Source organism: Ciconia boyciana, chromosome 7, assembly GCF_034638445.1.
Source record: "Ciconia boyciana chromosome 7, ASM3463844v1, whole genome shotgun sequence".
NCBI classification, from domain to species: domain Eukaryota; kingdom Metazoa; phylum Chordata; class Aves; order Ciconiiformes; family Ciconiidae; genus Ciconia; species Ciconia boyciana.
Genome location: NC_132940.1, coordinates 62042705 through 62059492, shown reverse-complemented (window position 1 = coordinate 62059492; position 16788 = coordinate 62042705). Strand labels below are relative to the sequence as shown.

Here is a 16788-nt window from a genome sequence, read left to right as displayed (position 1 = left end):
GCAAAAATGCTGCCTTTTCAGCAAGGTGCTGTGAGTTCTGGAAGCTGAAACAACGGTTTACAGAGCAGGATTATGCTTGCTTTTGCTACTAGAATAACTTACTCAGAAGACCATGGCAAAAAATTCTAGTCTATGTAAATTCTCTCATTCCAAAGAACACAAGATACATCTTTTAAGAATTTCAAGGTTTGGTTTTCAGAGAAAGGAAAGCAAAAAATGGCTCTGGAGTAGGCCTCTCTAAGCAATGCAGGTTTCTGCATAAATAATTATTTTAGTTTGCAGGAAGCTGTTTATACCTAATTCAGTAAGAATTACTCTGCAGCCCTTTCTTACAAAGGAATACCAAAGTAAACTATAACACATGAGCTATTTTTATGGATACTGTCGATAATGCAGAGTGCTCTTTTGGGCCAAGCATCTTGCTGTTAAACAAGATGCCGTTGCTACCATTGCTTGCCTGCTGTTGAAAAAAATATTTCAAAAACATACGCTAGCAACTTTGAAAGTGGATGCCATTTATCCTGTTACATTTTGTGTATGATATTGTTGCTATCTTACCACATCTACTAAAAATAAAATACTGCTGTTGGTAGAGTTGGGACTGACTTGATAGATTTGGTTCCCTGTTACCACAGCAGATTAACAAATGTCATTCATACAAGTAAATTAAGACTTAATTTGGGCAATGAAGTTAGCCTGAACTTCATATACAGGACAGGGGAAAGAGAGAGATATGGAAAAAATATACCTTGTTCCGAATCTTGTAGTGGTCTTTCTGGCAAGGAATTCTATCCTCAATGTCTCAGTACTGAGAGTACTCTGTTTAGACTATCAGAGCATAACCTGCAATGCTCCAGAGCAGCGACACTCAGGAAATCAACTTTGATAATACAGGGCTATCTAACTTTTTAAAAACTTAGGCATTTTCAAAGCATGCAGATTCTTCTCAAACAATCACGTTCTGTGTATCCGCAACTTTTGTTTTCATGGCTCTGTTCTTCTGTGCAACAATAGTTAAAAATATAAGCTCCCCTCTCAAATAGGGTTTTCACAGTGTGACCTACAGACTTGGTGCTTAACAAGATGACTGCAGGTTAAGATGTCCCTGTGCAAGCCACAAAGATAACTCATTTCTGGTCTCCTGCTCTGCCCTCACCTTTTGGGTGTCACATCTGTTATGTTATTCTGTGAAGAGAACATGGGGGAAGCTCCTGGTCTGGAGAGTGAAGAAAACTTGATCAAGTCTTAAACACTGTCTCTAGCAGGCAAGAAGGTTGACAGGGCAGGGAGAGACCTCCATGTCAACTTGTGTGTAGTGGAACAAACATACCTGCTCTGTGGGCTCACCTCTAAGTCCTCTTATGATACTAAGTGCTTTTTGGACTAACAGAGCCTGACTAATTTGTGTTTGGCAGGGAGGGGGAGAGAAAACAACCCCAACACTTACAACAGCTATCAGTACTACTTTGGTCACTTCAGCTTGGTAAGGGGTACCCATACATCTCCCTGTTTCTGCATTACCACTGTGATAATACAGACTCAGAACATCAGCAGTTACATCACTGCTTCTTAGGTATTATTGTTGAAATGACTTTATCTTTTCTCCCCCTCATAGTTCAGTCTCGTAGGTCTTTTGCCTGCACATGCATACATTCAAGGATTATTCTGTTACTTATTCTATACCATTTTCTAACAGTCACCTTTAGACATGCACAAGATTGCACTAGTGAAAGCCTGTGAGCAAACCTCTGCTGCCCTGTTTGGTGACTTTTTCTATTTAGGAGCCTAGATCTAGTCACTTCTACAGGTACAAGCAGGGTGGGTGTACAAACGAAACAAGCTGAGTGATTCCCAAACTTCTAAGAAGTCTGTATCCAAACCATTAAACAATTTTTAACTACCATTATATGCATATGTTGTCTTATTCATGCGTAGGAGTTGCCACATGGCTATAATGATATAAGTCTTTTTCAACGGTTTTCAAGAGACAGGAAGAAATAATGAAACCAAGTTTGGTGTTTTTCATTTGTAGTACAAGAAACAAGTAGATGCTGCAAGTTAATCAAAATACCATTTATATACCAGTAAACTAGGTTCACTAGCTTTAAAGTTCCAGCATTATAGTGGCGTAATGCTTAAGTTCATTTAACTTGGTTAAAAAGAAAAGTCACTCTTGGATAAAGGTCAAAAGCATGCCATTACTAAGTAAAAGGAGAGAGTATATAGAGCACAGTACCAACAAATGGGTTTACGCAAACCTTGTTCTACAGCATTTCTGGGTGTAAGTTTTTGTCAGTTTGATCTGCCTGGTTGCAGGCTGCCTGTACTCCAGCCTGCAGAAATGCAATAACATCACCTGTGGGTTCTCCCTGCTACGTGGAAACCTGACTGCAGGGACCACAGCCCAGGAAGGGCAACGACAGCTCTTCCTCTGCAGCTGCCATGTGGAAGAGGACCCTGTGGGCGTGATACTCTATCCATAGGCTCTGCTGCTGCCCTGGACCAGCACCTGCATCTTTTTTAAAATAAGAAGCACTTGATAAAAATCCTGATCTGAGAAGATCTCCAAAATAGAGCGGAGTAGCTCAGCTGCCAGGAGTTCAATTCATGCATCTGTACTGCTGCAGTCTAAACTCTTCACGTGCCTCTGCTCAGTGACTGTTCTACTCCTCGTTACTACTAAGAATACCTAGTGTCATTCTTAGTGTGCTATGCCGTGGTGAAAATCTTTTCCTCTTAGCATGTTATTTCACTAAATCCATCTATCACCTGGGAACCCTGGAACTACAGCTAATCACGCTAAGGTGAAGGAGATTGTGTGCAATAGAAATGACTGCAGCAAAATTAATGTATTTTCATATTAATAGGCTTTTAATAGCTTGGGCATTTTTAGCAACAAATTTTAAGGTCACTGGTTCGATGTTTTCTCTCTAATGCCACTTCAAGGGTTTTTAGATTCCTTCTAGACTAAAGACCCTGAAGAAACAACATGCAGCAAGTTTGATACTGATATAATCTATTTTACTAGAAACAAGATAGGAAAACTTCAAGCGTATGGAGCGCATCAAGGTGCTACCTTACAAGTATTCTGAAACCGCTGCAATTGCCAGACTGGCATTAGCATCTTTGTTCATCACCTCCCCACAACTTGGTGTCCAGTAGTAATGCTTCTTAAGGCCATGGGAGAGCTCTGCAAGGTGAACGTGCCCATCCACTTCATACGGTTCCACGTCTGTACAATTAGGTTTCAAGCGGCCCATCTGAATTAATTCTGAAAATGCCTGAAATTAGTAAGAACAAGAATCTGACATACAATATTCCACTTTGACTGCAGCAAAGGCTCTAGAAGATAACACACAATAGGCAAGTACTTGATCATTTCAGTATGGTGATGGCCGGTGAGTCTCATTACAGCACCACCATATTATAATTATTTAAAAAAAACAGTAAATCAGGAATCTTTTTCATGAATTGCTGTAGCCTTCTGAATGATTGTAAGAACAAATCAGAACAAACAAACAAAACCCAATCCTCTTAGAAGAGTTCAGAAGCAAACACTTACCATACAGGTGGCTTCATCAAATTTGTTCCCCCAAATGTAAATATAGGAAAGTTCCATGTTTGTTTTCATTGCATCTGAAAGAGCTACGAGTCCTTTGCCACTTATATTGTTGCTTACTACTGACAACCTAATAAACAGAGAAAATAGTTATGCAAATGTGTGCCAAACCACTGAATCCCCATCTCGTAGTTAAAACTAAGAGTTTAACTATGATTTATTCTTACTTTATATTTTATTATTATATATCATCTGTATATTGAGTTTTTATGTTTGTTATTAATCATGTAATTATTTATTTGTATCAAGTCCAGTCCTACTATAAAATCTTTTTCAGGTTGCTAAAGGCAGTTTGGACTATGGACTTGCAGTATTTCTCAAGGCATTTCCATGACTGGTGCAGCCAGGTTGTTCACTATTTAGTTCTTCAGTGTCAGTGACTGACTGCATGGTGGCCAGGTCTCATCTCTAGTCTGCTTTGAAGCCCAAGCCTTGGCATTTATCCAGGCTAAGCTTTGATCTTTGTGGAGTGGCAGTTATTTTTATATTAGTGAACCTGGAAGGCTTTCAGAGGCACCTAGCAGCTGCCACCTCCTCAGTCTGCTACTTAAAACTAATGGCTTCAGGTAACACTTTTGATCAGCTTTTACATCCTGCCGGTGCACGGTTTAACACGGGCTACAAAATACGCCCTGATGGAGAGAGTACAGCTCTTGGCTTCATCCAGAAGCTAACTTAAACAGAGGATTTTCTTAAGTGTTGAAGATCAGATCTTAACATTCTGAAGATGTACGGCTCTTGGTTTGTTTTTGCCTGTGCACCACAGGGACCTACGCTTTAACAATGCAAAAAGAACTAATAAGATCTAATTGCCTTCCCCCCCTCCTTAGAATGACTGTTAAAGCTGTGAATCACATGTAAGATGAACCACTACAAAACTGATCTACGTTTCAAGCCCCAAAACCCCTAAAATAGAACAACAAGCATATGTCAGGCCACATAGCAATGGATACAAGATGAAAAAAAGGAAGTACAAGGAAAAGGGGTAAACCGAGTTATGAGTAGGCCTGGTAGTGTGGGAAGGTGAACACGATGCATTAGCACATGGGACTGAATGGCATTTCTTGGCCTAGTGTTTTACTCCTTTAGCTCACAGGCAACTTAATTCAGTCACCCAAACACAGGCCTCCTGTGCCATCTGACCTGCCTGGTCTCCAAGCTGCAGGGCTTTGGAAGGAGCTGTGGGCCACCTGCCAGCGCCTGAGGATGTCTCACAGGTCTTGAGGCATCTCCAATGGCAGGAGACTTAGGCAAAGGAATCCCCCCGCCAATCGTAATTCACATTTTTCTTCCTGAGAAAGAAAAATGGACTAAAAAGTTTGGAACTTCCTGACTTTTCTATTTTGATCGGTAACTTCAAAGCACACAGTTTTGATGTCAGTTCAGCCACTGCAAAGTCCGAGCTTGTTATACGCTGAGTCATTACACCTGCAGTCTCTGGGGAAGTTAATGTAAATACTAGCACCTGAAGAGTCCTGTTGGACAAAGCCAAGGCTTCACTCAGGTAGGTGGCTCCATCATCTTCTATTCGGTTTGCACTAAGATCTAGGATTTCCAGGGTTTGGTTCTGTTTTAGTAGTTCCCCCAAAAATTTTACACCATCACGAGTTATTTTATTACTGAAAGAGAGATACACATGTTTTTTTAGAAGGGTGCTAAGAAAATAAGTGTCTGATGTTAGTCAAGGCTATGTCATGAAATAACTTACCAGCTAACATCAAGGTATCTCAGGCTGGAGTTTTCATACAATGCCTCACACAGTCGCTCTACACCAAAGTTTTTCATTTCGTGCTTGCACAAATGTAGTTCCACAAGAGAAGAGTTATTTTTCAACATCAGAGCTACATGAACTGTGGTCTCTTCCTAAAAAACACACACTCAGTTTTATTAAGCTGTACTTTAGGATAAGATATGGTCTTGCTTCAGTAAAAGGGAGATGCACAACTAACAGCAAGATTCGGTTGGCAGTAGTATCCTATTTTGTATATTGCATCTTTGTATTAAAAATAGCCAGGAAACAATATGTTATGATAATGCTGAAAACAAACAAAAAAAATACCAGAAAGATCTTTGCAGATTTACAGTACTATATACATCCCTGCAAATATCAGGAGCATCAATGTTTGAATCATTAAGTCTAATCAGTTTTCCTCCCAGTCATTGCTCTTAAAACAATGAATTTTGAGTCAGTCTTCATTAACATTAAAAGTAATTTGTCATGACGCTAATCTATTATTTCATAAAAAGAAACAGGATTGCTATGGGAAAAATATGTCCTGTCACTGTAACACAAAGTAAGTTCATTTTGAAGTTGTCACGTTTAGTTAAGAAAATAACAGCGTGAATACTGTGAGTCAAAAATAAGGCAACAACCCAGAGGCCTCGGAAAATGATAGAGTTGAAGGTGGGAACAACAGCAAATGGAGTCTCCCGCAGATACAGACCAGGCCCTTAGTGGCCCATGTTTTCCATAGCAATAGTTTAAATTTATTTCTAAAGCTGGGTTTAGGCAGATCAAGCCCTGTCTTAGTAGAAAAGAAACAAGTAAAATCTGTTTAAACTGTTAAATTCACCTTTGGGAATTTAGGAAGATCTGGCCTTCATGACAGTTTAATTTCATTATCCGGCCATCAGGAAAATACTGTACCTATCGCAGACATCTGACAACTGCTGCCAGTCTGGTGAAACCACCACCGCAACCAGCTCTATAGCCAAGACTGCAGCAGGACCAGTGATGTGCAGACGCTGCATGCCTGCGAGCAAAAGCCCCGCAGCTCTGTGCACCTGTACACATCCAGTGGCCTGTGGCGCTGCCCCCAGCAAACACTGCCTTGCAGATTCTCTTTTCAGTGCTCGATTGTTTTGGAGGGTTTGTGTCTTTGTTTTGGCTAACAAATGCATCATAGGTTTTACACTGCTGAGGTTCATTCACTTGTTAAATTCATGCTTCAAGTTCACATAGTGAAACAACAAAACCACACAGCCCAGTGAATACGGCATATTGTTGAAGTGTGCCTTTCTTCTTTAGGCTGTGGGCTCTGGCAATTGCCCATGTATCGCCCTGCTCAGATGAACAGCACTCTTTTGTTCTTCCCCTCATTTCCTGCTAAACAGCATTTCTCCCACAGTTTGCTGAACGATGCATAAAACTCTCCATGCTCTAACAGCAGAAGGAGTACTTGGTTCTCCAATACCAAAACCTTTCCATCAGCCCATTATTTAACATGTGCATATGTGCCAAGAAAGAAATTTTTTAAAAATTAACCTTCTAGTTAAACAGGGGCAGCCTGTGACTGCACAAAACTTGGCACAGAAAGAGAAAAAGAATATTTCTGCAATCATTTAGTTCACTTCGTAAGGAAACCCAGAGAGCCGTGTAGTTCAGCTGTCCATAAATACATCAGTACCAGCTTTACTTATGCTTCTGTCTTTGACTGAGCTGACACTACGGTCTACTTACATACCTCTTGGCTGTATAGTAAAGGACGATTTAGGTTTATTGCTTTGACTGATTTGTTCTGAGTCAGGGCTGTTGCTATTGCTATTAGACATTGTGTACCCTGGAAATGAAAATAAATAAACTCTTTAGAGAAACCTCTCTAACATATCGATCAAGCTACCAAATTACCATGATTTCTTAGAATTGATTGTCACAAGATCAAAAACATCAAATGGGCTCAGACTGGAAATACTGTTATTTCTGCCTCCATGTACTCTGGAGAGATGCAAGTGCAGCAGGCAAGTGCTTACAGACACAATGTGTCTTCTGATAATGCCAACTCCCTATGGAATAATAGAGTGGACGTAGGCTAAGAAGTACAAATGACCATGAAATTTGGCAATTCAGAAAATAAAATGCAAGAATAATGATACTTGTCCATTTAATCAATCCTGTATTTTGGTTTTCCTAATTTACGAATTAAAATCAGCTTTTGTGTGTTCCCTAAGGTCTTTGATAAGAGTCTTAGGTAACGTTTATCCACAAGGTAAATTCATACTAAATGTGAATTAATGTGGTAAAGAGTAGTGAGAGTCTAGAATACAGGCCAGGTCAGATTTTTGTATTTCCTTCTCATTTGCTCACTAATTTATATTTACGTTATTTTCCAATTAGGCTGGTCTACACCCAAAGCTATTTCATTTTAAATCAGTTTTCTATCAACTCCCTACCAAGCATAAACATACTAAGCTTTCAGATAAATCCTACACTGGCTACACTTCCCTTGTTTATGGTTTCATAACACCCTTCACAGTTTCTGAGAAGTATTCCCCCTTCTAGTTTAGGAGCAAATTCTGTAACTCCAGGTAACCAATACAATAACATTTTCATCTGACCCCAGCTCTCTCCCTGCCTCCAGGTGACAGTCATAACTGTTAGGTTACAGTCAAACTTACTCCTTCTGCCCAACATACACTTCACTATCTGCTGAAAAGATGAAGACCCTTAACAGGAAGGCTGGGAGTGGCTCTTCTTAATTTCACTTTAGTTCAGTTAGAGCATTCTCCTGGAGGGTAAAATACAGGACCAACTTCTCCCAGGCAGGGAGTAGAACCATGTCCACCTTCCAGCCCCTCTGATGTGATCACACAAGGACACACCATCAGTCAGGCGCTGGGACCTTGCACCAGGAGGAGGTTCACAGCTCCAGTTGCTACCTCCCACTGTACCCCACAGGTTTTTAAAAGCCATCTGCAGGCTTTTACTGGATAGAGTGGGAAGCACCCTACTTAGTGCATTGACCCACTTCTACCCTCCTGACTTTCCCCGTGCACTGTGAGAAGTCTCAGCGCCCAACTCTAGGAGGCGGCAAGTTATCTAAGATCAAATTGGGTGCCTTTCTACTCAGTTCAGCACTCTTGTGCCTATGTCCTTTATGGATCAAGCTCTGATAGGAGCAAGAGAGCCATGGGACTAGGTGACTTTCCGGCGTTATAGCACTGTGCACTTCAGAAGGAAAAGAACCTCCAGGGAATAAGAAGTCCTTTCTTCAACATGACTTACACAGGACTTGAACAGCATAATCAAAATGAACAGCAGAAACAAACCTTGGAAAATGTGAAAGCCAAGCACCTGAATTCCCAGGGACAGTTGCTCTAACAGATCATCAGTTATGACTTCACAGGTGTTTTATGCAACATGCCTTTCCAAGTACGCACTGCAATGTTATATATTGTGTTACCTCCAGCTATCACAAAATGTAAAATCAATGACAACAGATGGTATTTTCGCCTAACTAAGCACTGCAGGACCTTTGTAATACCCTTGAAAGACTTATGTCATTGCTGCTAATTTTACTGGGTTACTCACCATATCACAGTCTCCAAGATCCAGCTTCTCTAAGGTTGAATTAATTTGTAGCATTGAAGCAAAGAACATCCCACCTTTGTTTCCCATTTTGTTTCCAGTCATTCTCAAATACACAAGAGTTTCATTCCTCTAGACAAAATTAAAAAAAAAAAAAATCCTTTTAAATGGCCTGGAAAACAACACTGTCCTTTTTCCTGTGACTCCTGCTGGTTGTCACACAAAGACAAAACATCCCTCCAGAAGAATTGTGTCTAAGTGATAACACTGACTAAGCAGTTGGCTCAGGCTCCCCATAGCGGAAGCAAACACATGAAAGTCTGGAAGCAAAACTCGAGTGTTTGAAAACTTTTGTTTCTCCCAAGTTCACAAATTTCACACTCACGAAAATAATCCAGGCAGATATTTCTGCCTAGATTGGCAGCTGAAATGTAAATTATATCAAAACTTATTTAAATCTAGTAAGCGTATTTTGAACAAGAATATAATTTGCTTTATTTTTCATAGTCTTTTAAATCACATGACCAGCCAAAGCTCAGTGAAGCCGGTTGCCTTCGGTAGGACTACCTGGTGCAGAGTCAAACCAGTGTGTAAGTCTTTGCTGGACTGGAGACTTCACTAGCAGTATAAAGTTCTGATCAGAGGTCTAGAAAAGCCAGCACCTTTCCCCTCACCCTCCACAGAATTTCAATGGATATGAAATATCTATTTACTGTTAAAGCCCTAAATGCAATGCAGACTAGTTTTGTCTTTTTAATTCCTCAGTACCACCGTAATCACTCATTACCAGAGATTATGATTGATTAAGTGATTACAAAACAAGTAGTTCTGTGAGCAGCAGAACTAATGACGCCTGGTTTCATGCGGCTTTTATGTCTTCCACATGTCCCCAGTACCCCTTCCCCTGCTGTGATATCAGCTACAGCATCTCCTTTCCTCTCCCTCCCTCAGTAACACACCCCCTTCACCCCCGGATCCCCCCGGCCTGGCCCGGCAGCGGGAGCCCACGCAGCCGAGGGGCTGCCTGGCTGGTCAAGTCCTGCCACCCCCTGCTCAGCAAACCCCGCAAATGCTGCCACGGGGCTGCACAAATAGCTTTGGGGGTTGCTTGCAAGCCCAGTGTTGTACAATCTACTGTACAACCTTAGCTTCTTGGAGGCCTGTCAAATTTAGTTGAAACCAGTTCAAAGACTATGAAGGAGGAATAGAGAGCTCACGTGAGTCTCATTTCACAAACACAACGAATCCTACACACAAGCCTCATTTCCTTGGGAAACCACATTAAAAATAACAAACATGTTTTTATGCTGCTGCTGTAAGGCAAAGTTTTGAAAACACGTCTCAGACATTTTGACTCAAGACAAATACTGACAGCCAAAGGTACAGGCAAATTTAATACAATTTAAAAAAAAAAAAAAGGAAAAAACTGATGGCATTATATATTCTATAGCATAGCATTTTTTCACACAGAAAAATCCAGCTGTGATAGTTGTGATAATTAAGTGTTAATGGCAGCACAGTGCAACTTTCTCTTGTGTGAAATCTGATTTCTGAAGTCTGCCTTAGAAAAACAAGCAATCCCTGTGATACAGCAAAATGCTGAATGGACTGAAGACAGAGGGCCCTTTCAGCCAGCTCTGATGTTGGCAGGACAGCTAGTACTGTTCATCAAAAGCAAAAATATCAAACTAGATGCCATTGTCTGCATCTCCCAGACAAGTACTCACATGGAGTGCGCCCGCTATCAGCTCTGCTCCACTTGTGCCAATATCATTAAACATCAGGTTAAGGTACCGCAGAGTGGGGTTTTCCTTAGGAACAAACAAAGCAGAAAGCAATAAGACTTTTTTCCAAGCATTCCAAAGCATTTTTCAAAAAGGAGACGCGTCATACATGTACTTAAAAACTCTGTCCTTCGCTGCATTTCAGGCAGCCCCTGATTTGGAGAAGTAGTTAAAGAATGCCAAGGTACGTCAGATGATGATGGAAAAGCAGAAAAGCATGTTGTGTGTAGGTCCTCATGGGGCTCACAGAAACCGCCTAGGAACCTGCGTGCTCAGCATGACCAAATGAGGCAAGTGGTCAAGCTCAGGTGCAGACCTTCAGGCATTTTGTGAACTTAATGGCCCTCCCTGAGCTCCAGGAACACAGGCACCACGTGGCAACTCACCATTTTGTGTCTGTATTCCAGTGCTTACAGTCATAGAAAGGCAGCATTAAAGTTTCCTATGTTTAGACCTACAAAAAGACTAACAGAGATGATAAAGTATCTAAAACAAGGCCCTGGCACACTTGCCACTACCATTACCTCCTTTGTCAAATTGAGCTGTAAGCCTAAAAGCCCCCCAGTTTATTCCACCGTTCTTTCTTCATGACACCCTAGCCAAATATCCAACAGTTTTCTACCAGAAATCAAAAATCTCCCCAGAGAATACATTCTGAGATTCTGGTGGGATGGATTTGGATGTGAAAGTCAAAATGCATAGAATTTTGCCAAACCAATGCATTCTTGTCTCCAATTTACCACAGATAAATATTATCATAGCCAAATAAATTACAAGTTGCTGAATGATAAACATCATTTTGGCACCTGGAGGAATGTTGCCATGTGCTTTGCTCCAGCATCAGTCAATACATTACACCTAAGATCCAAACCTGAAAAAGATGAAGAATAAAGAATGTGACAGATGCGTATCTACAATTAACTGATCTCTAAACAAAAAGGAATAAAGATGAACTAAGGCTGAAATCAAGACTACTTATGTTTTCTTATATTAGCACAGCAATCTCAAACATACATGAAAAAAGCTTACCTGTGACAAATACAGTATCGCGTAAGACAGAGACAAGAACTTGAAGATCGTCATCTGTAACTCTCTGCACAGGAACTAGATGATTATTTCCAGCTATTTTTAATGTGATCCCTTTTGTCCATCTGCTGTAACATAAAAATGTAAGCACATGGGGAGAAAATGATACAGAAAAATGCATTCTCTCTCCAGATAAGAAGTGTATCCATGCTTGCCCTCGCTGATGTGTTTGCATGCAGTTAGCTGCTGCTGCTACCTTTGGTAACACCATGACAGACGACGTCATTCAAGCTGTACCTCAGCACTGTCCTTTTTGATATTCTGAAGACACTGCACAGCTGCAACACCACGCTTAGCACACGTACACAGAAAGCAGGAAGAAGCAAGGTGAGGGGAAGGCAGAGGGAAATAAAGACTATCCTGGAGGTTACCTCATCATCTCCTTTTTACTTGTTCCCTTTCCTTTATTTACTCTATCCTGCCCTCAGGATCAAAACTTTACATAAACCATTTCACTACGCTGTATTTTCTCAGGTTTTCTCTCCGAAGGACAATTAACTTTGACCCCAGGAGCATCCATGAGAGGAAGCCCTACCTAACCACATAATGAGAGAGAATTTGGGTGGTTAATACCTTGGCAGGATTCAGAGACAGTTCAGGGAAGCATTACCAGCTGGAAGCTAACTGGATGCAGCTGAGGCTTTTTAAACAGGAGCGAGACAAAAGGAAGGGAGTTAGGATGACTAGACACCAGGTTTGGCTTCCTTAAGGGACACAAAGGCACCATCCTGTACATTTTTCACTTGTTTTGATTTTACTGCTTGTAAAACTGCCCAGAAGGGATATATAGCTACAAACTTCTGCCAAGATGATGTCAAGATGAGTCAAACCAGAACTTCAGCAGTAAATACCAAATATGATTTGTGTTTAAGCCTGAAACTGCATGAACTTTCTCATTGTTCAATTCCTTGTCCTGCTATCTTGTTTAAGGCTTTCATAAGCATCTGAAACACGCTGTTTGTTATTTCCTTACATTTTATCCTTTTTATTGGCTTCTTGAAGCACATGAGCAATGAAGGGGTTTTCAGGTTGGCCCAAGTTTTGGCAGGCCTGTACATAGTGCTGGTGAAGATCTGGATGAACTGACATGACCTGCTGGAAAACAAAGCAAAGCGTTACTGCATGGTTAGGGCAGCCTAGCAACATCACCATGGACCCAAGCGCTCTTGTGCTGGGCTCTGAATAACAATAAAAATGGGCTTGGTCTGAAAAGGGTTACAACTCTCGGCATGCAACACAAGAATAACAGATAGATACAGAGAGACAGGAAAAGCGTGAGGAAAAAATGTGGATTTGTGGACATGTTTCTGATCTGCCATCGCATAGGATCTGAGCTAAGAGAGGATTAATATTCACACAGGTAGGTCCCTTTTCCCTGTGAAGCAGCCGGGCCCCCAACCTCCGCAGGCCTACCTGAGCGATCAACGCCTGCACCCTCTCCCCACGTCAACCCACGATGACTGGCCCACGGGCGAGCTCTGCCCCACAGCCAAGCTCCGAGGTTAATCACGTTTGGTAAGGGAGCCCGTTTCCAAGGAGGGCGTCCCGGGAGCAGGCGAAGGCAGCCAGGCCCAGCCCAGGGCCCTGGCAGGGGGCCCCACCGCCGCCCCACCCCTGCGCGGTGCTGGGCCCTCCCCACAGCGGGGGCCTGGCCGCATCTGGGGGGCCCAGCCTCGGCGGGGAGGGGAGGGCAGTTTCGGCAGCTCACCCCCAGAGTATTTACTTAGTGCTCTGCCCGTGGGCTCCGAGGAGCCTTTGCAAAAATTTCCGTGGTTACACGGATTAGCAGTTACCTCAAAGGTGCCTGTTGTCGGTCCTTTCCACTGAATAAATCCTTCTAGCGACTTCACTACGGCCCTTGTACGCAGGAGGGGGTGGGCTGGGATTGCATGCTCTCCTGCCCCACAGTGTGTGGGGCTCACACCTGAGTACTGAACTCAGAGCCAATAAAAAAGAAAATACCCTCGTGCAACATCGGAATTAGACTGGGAAGCCCAGCGTGGGCCTCTCCTCCCCCTTGTCCTGGTGGCACCTGGAAACCACCCATCTCTGGAAACATGACGTCCTCCTGGCGCGGTTACGGCGGCAGAGAAAAGGGCGTCAGGTGGGAGATGACTGACAGGTGCCTCTCAACCTCCACTTTCTCTCTTATTAAATGCCAGCTGAAAGGTTTCTGCCATCCAGACATCAGAGGTCGCTCAGGTAGTCGCCCCTTCCCACCTCTCACTCTTTTGCTATCAGCAACAGTATAACTTCAAGGGTTATCAAGTACCAGATTCACTGGCATCTCTCTGGCTCAGAAACCACTAAGGGTTACAGAAGAAGGTGCCACCTTTTTACAATAGGACTCTTCCAGTTTTACAATCGGCATAGCTGAAGACAGATCTCAGTCAGTGTTTGTAAATACAGCCCTTCAAGACTCGAGGTTGCTTCATCCAGCTCCCCTGACTTCACAAGGTCACACGCCGAATTTGGCTGTTGGGGCACTTCAGGATGCAATGGGATTCAAAGGTATGGTCCTGCTGTACGTACTGCAGGAGTTGATCTCAGTGAACACAAGCAGCTTTTTGCAGGGGTACAACTGAGACTAGAACCTGTCCCTAAACGCTGAATTCTGCCAGTATTTATTTAGCATAGGAAGGTCTTTGAGTACTGTTGATTTCTAATTTTTCTTCTCTTCTGAAATTAAAAATAAGGAGCAGAGATGGCTGAGTCTCAGCAGAGCCAGGAGGCCAGTGCAGGGGGCACTCATTGCCCTAAAGCGGACTCTGTTGGTTTTGAGGATGACCATGATCAGACTGCACAAGAAATACCAGTGAATGAAGTGCCAGAGAATGAAGCTCTTTCTCCCACACGTGTCACAGACAGGATATTTTTCACTGATTTAGCCAACAAGCAACTGCGAACCATCTCGCCAGGGGTCTTGAGTCTAGACTGGACTATCAGGAAGAGCTGCACATGGAAAGGAACCTGATTGTAAGCATCCCCAGAGACATCAGCCGCCTGAGGCACATAAGGCCCTCTACTTGGATCAGAATCACATACAGGACATATGTGAAGAACCGGGGGAGCTGAAATGTCTTCTGAGCTTAGATTTAAGTAACAATCCCCTCTCTTGTAGTTTGCTACCAGTTATCAGCAAGTTGCAGTCCCTTTGTCAGCTCAGGCTCTATAAAAAAACTTGCACGAAATCCCAGTGCAGATCTGTGAATACCTCCATCATGTTGAACTGCTTGGCCTTTCTGACAATGTCTCAAGTGTCTGCCTACAGAAATAGTGAACCTGACAAAAGGAAATTTACCTTCAGAAAAACAGATTTGAAAATTTTCCCAAGGAGCTCTGTCATATTGCTAATTTAGAAATAATAGATCTGGAACAAAATCTATTCAGTCTCATCCCAGAAGAGGTAGGCTTTTTGACAAACTTAGTTAAGCTATTTTTAGCTTTTAATAACTTATCTTCCATTCCTCCCACACTGCAACACTGCCAGAAGCTGGCTGTGCAGGATCTGTCTCATAATCTCCTGCACAAACTTCCCCCAGCTTTGAAGAACCTCACTGAAATGAGAGTACTCAGACTGCTGCTAACAGCCTGGAGAAGTTCCCACACCAGATCTGCTGCTGGCTGTCCCTTTTGCGTGTTTATCAGAGGAACACTGGACTGCACACAGTACCCGGGTCCTTCACCAGATTAACCAGTGTCAGGATACTAGATCTGAGTGAAAATTGCTTTGATGAGATTCCTAAAGGAATAGGCACTATGAAAAATCTGGAAGTATTGGCCCTGGATGGCAATCAGATACAGGAGGTATTTGTTCCTTTGTTTTTATTTTATTGATACCTCCCTTTTGCAAAATCTAAGTTCTTCGTTACAACTGAGTGCCACCTTTCCCTACTACAGTGAGAAGGCATGTTCCACCTGGTATGCACCTGAGCCTGGGTTACTCTTTATCACTGACATCTGAGTTTTCAGGCAGGGAGAAAAAAGCAAGAAGCAAGACCTTTGCATTGAATTGTAAGGATGAAATACTGACTGGAGGGACTGCTTCAGTCTTTTTGCATCTTTTTTTATGTGTACACTGGAAAATAAGAGCTGTATTTGCATAGAATCAATATGTCACAAACTGAAACAGAGCAGAGGACGATTTAAAAAGGGATGTGATATTGTTAATACCTTTAACACCATTAACATTTGCTGTTCATTTGATAATGAACAATTATGTACCCTAAAGCTGTGCTATTATAAGTGTAACAGTATTCATGGACATACTCATTTTAGGGCTTAGAATACACCTTCCTTTTTATATAATGCAAGGCTTCTTTTCCAAGGAGATTTTCACTTGTCCAAATTTCTTCTTGAAGATTACATTTACAGAAGTAGTAATTTATGCAAAAGAATCACTTTCAGATTTCATTCATTTAAATTACTCTCTCCTGCACTGTGCATACAAAGGAAATGAAGAAGCAGACTAATGTTTCTGCTAAGAAATAAAATTAACCCCATAAGAAATCCTTCCAGCAGAGGAAACAACATAGATTTTTTTGCCAAAATTTCCACCATACTGTGAGGTATAATGTTATATTAATGAGCAGAATATTCTGTGTTCATCCATCAACAGTAATGCAGCTCCACAGCATTTTCTTGGAGACTTTTCCCTAAAACAAAATCCCAAAGATTACTGTTTAATTGACATAATGTATCTTTTTAATGACTGTGTCCAGATACCTGCAGAGGTGAAAGAACTGACAAATTTGAAATGCCTTAGCCTGTCTGAGAACCAATTCAGTATCTTTCCAAAGGAAATCTTTCTCCTGGAGTCATTAGAGAGATTATACCTGGGGCAAGATACAGGAATTAAATTCACAAGTCTGCCAGAAGACATCAGCAAATTGCAGGTAGGAGCAATAGAAGGGGGAAGATCTTGGTCTGCTGCAGCATGGCACTTCCATGGACTTCAGGTGCTCCCAAATGCAGGACTGAAGGTTCTCTGAATC

The 16788-nt window shown here is 42.1% G+C and overlaps 1 protein-coding gene across 3 annotated transcripts; it reads right to left on the bottom strand.

The window, feature by feature from the left end:
• Positions 1 to 2071: 2071 nt before the first annotated feature.
• Positions 2072 to 16746, bottom strand: LRRC34 (leucine rich repeat containing 34). Of its 3 annotated transcripts, none has more exons than XM_072868129.1 (11): positions 16630 to 16746; positions 12768 to 12889; positions 11738 to 11862; positions 11515 to 11579; positions 10652 to 10735; positions 8928 to 9056; positions 7084 to 7179; positions 5328 to 5482; positions 5083 to 5238; positions 3563 to 3689; positions 2072 to 3281 (listed from the first exon to the last, which is right to left on the bottom strand). In XM_072868129.1, the coding sequence occupies exons 1-11, from the start codon at positions 16741 to 16743 to the stop codon at positions 3078 to 3080; spliced, it is 1377 nt and encodes a 458-aa protein (XP_072724230.1). In that variant the 5' UTR covers positions 16744 to 16746; the 3' UTR covers positions 2072 to 3077. The 3 variants fall into 3 exon arrangements, with proteins under 3 accessions (XP_072724230.1, XP_072724231.1, XP_072724232.1); XM_072868130.1 differs by lacking the exon at positions 16630 to 16746 and adding an exon at positions 13208 to 14084; XM_072868131.1 differs by lacking the exon at positions 16630 to 16746 and adding an exon at positions 13208 to 14084 and having other exon boundaries at positions 12768 to 12886.
• Positions 16747 to 16788: the final 42 nt, after the last annotated feature.

Bases quoted from the DNA above. Each gene is read 5' to 3' on its own strand.
- LRRC34 (XM_072868129.1), bottom strand. From the start codon at position 16,743: ATGGAAGTGCCATGCTGCAGCAGACCAAGATCTTCCCCCTTCTATTGC. The intron at 7,180-8,927 runs GTGAGTAACCCA...TTTCATTTCCAG, and splicing joins ATCTTGGAGACTGTGATATG to GGTACACAATGTCTAATAGC. The intron at 3,690-5,082 runs GCTAGTATTTAC...TCTGTTTATTAG, and splicing joins TCCAACAGGACTCTTCAGGT to GTTGTCAGTAGTAAGCAACA.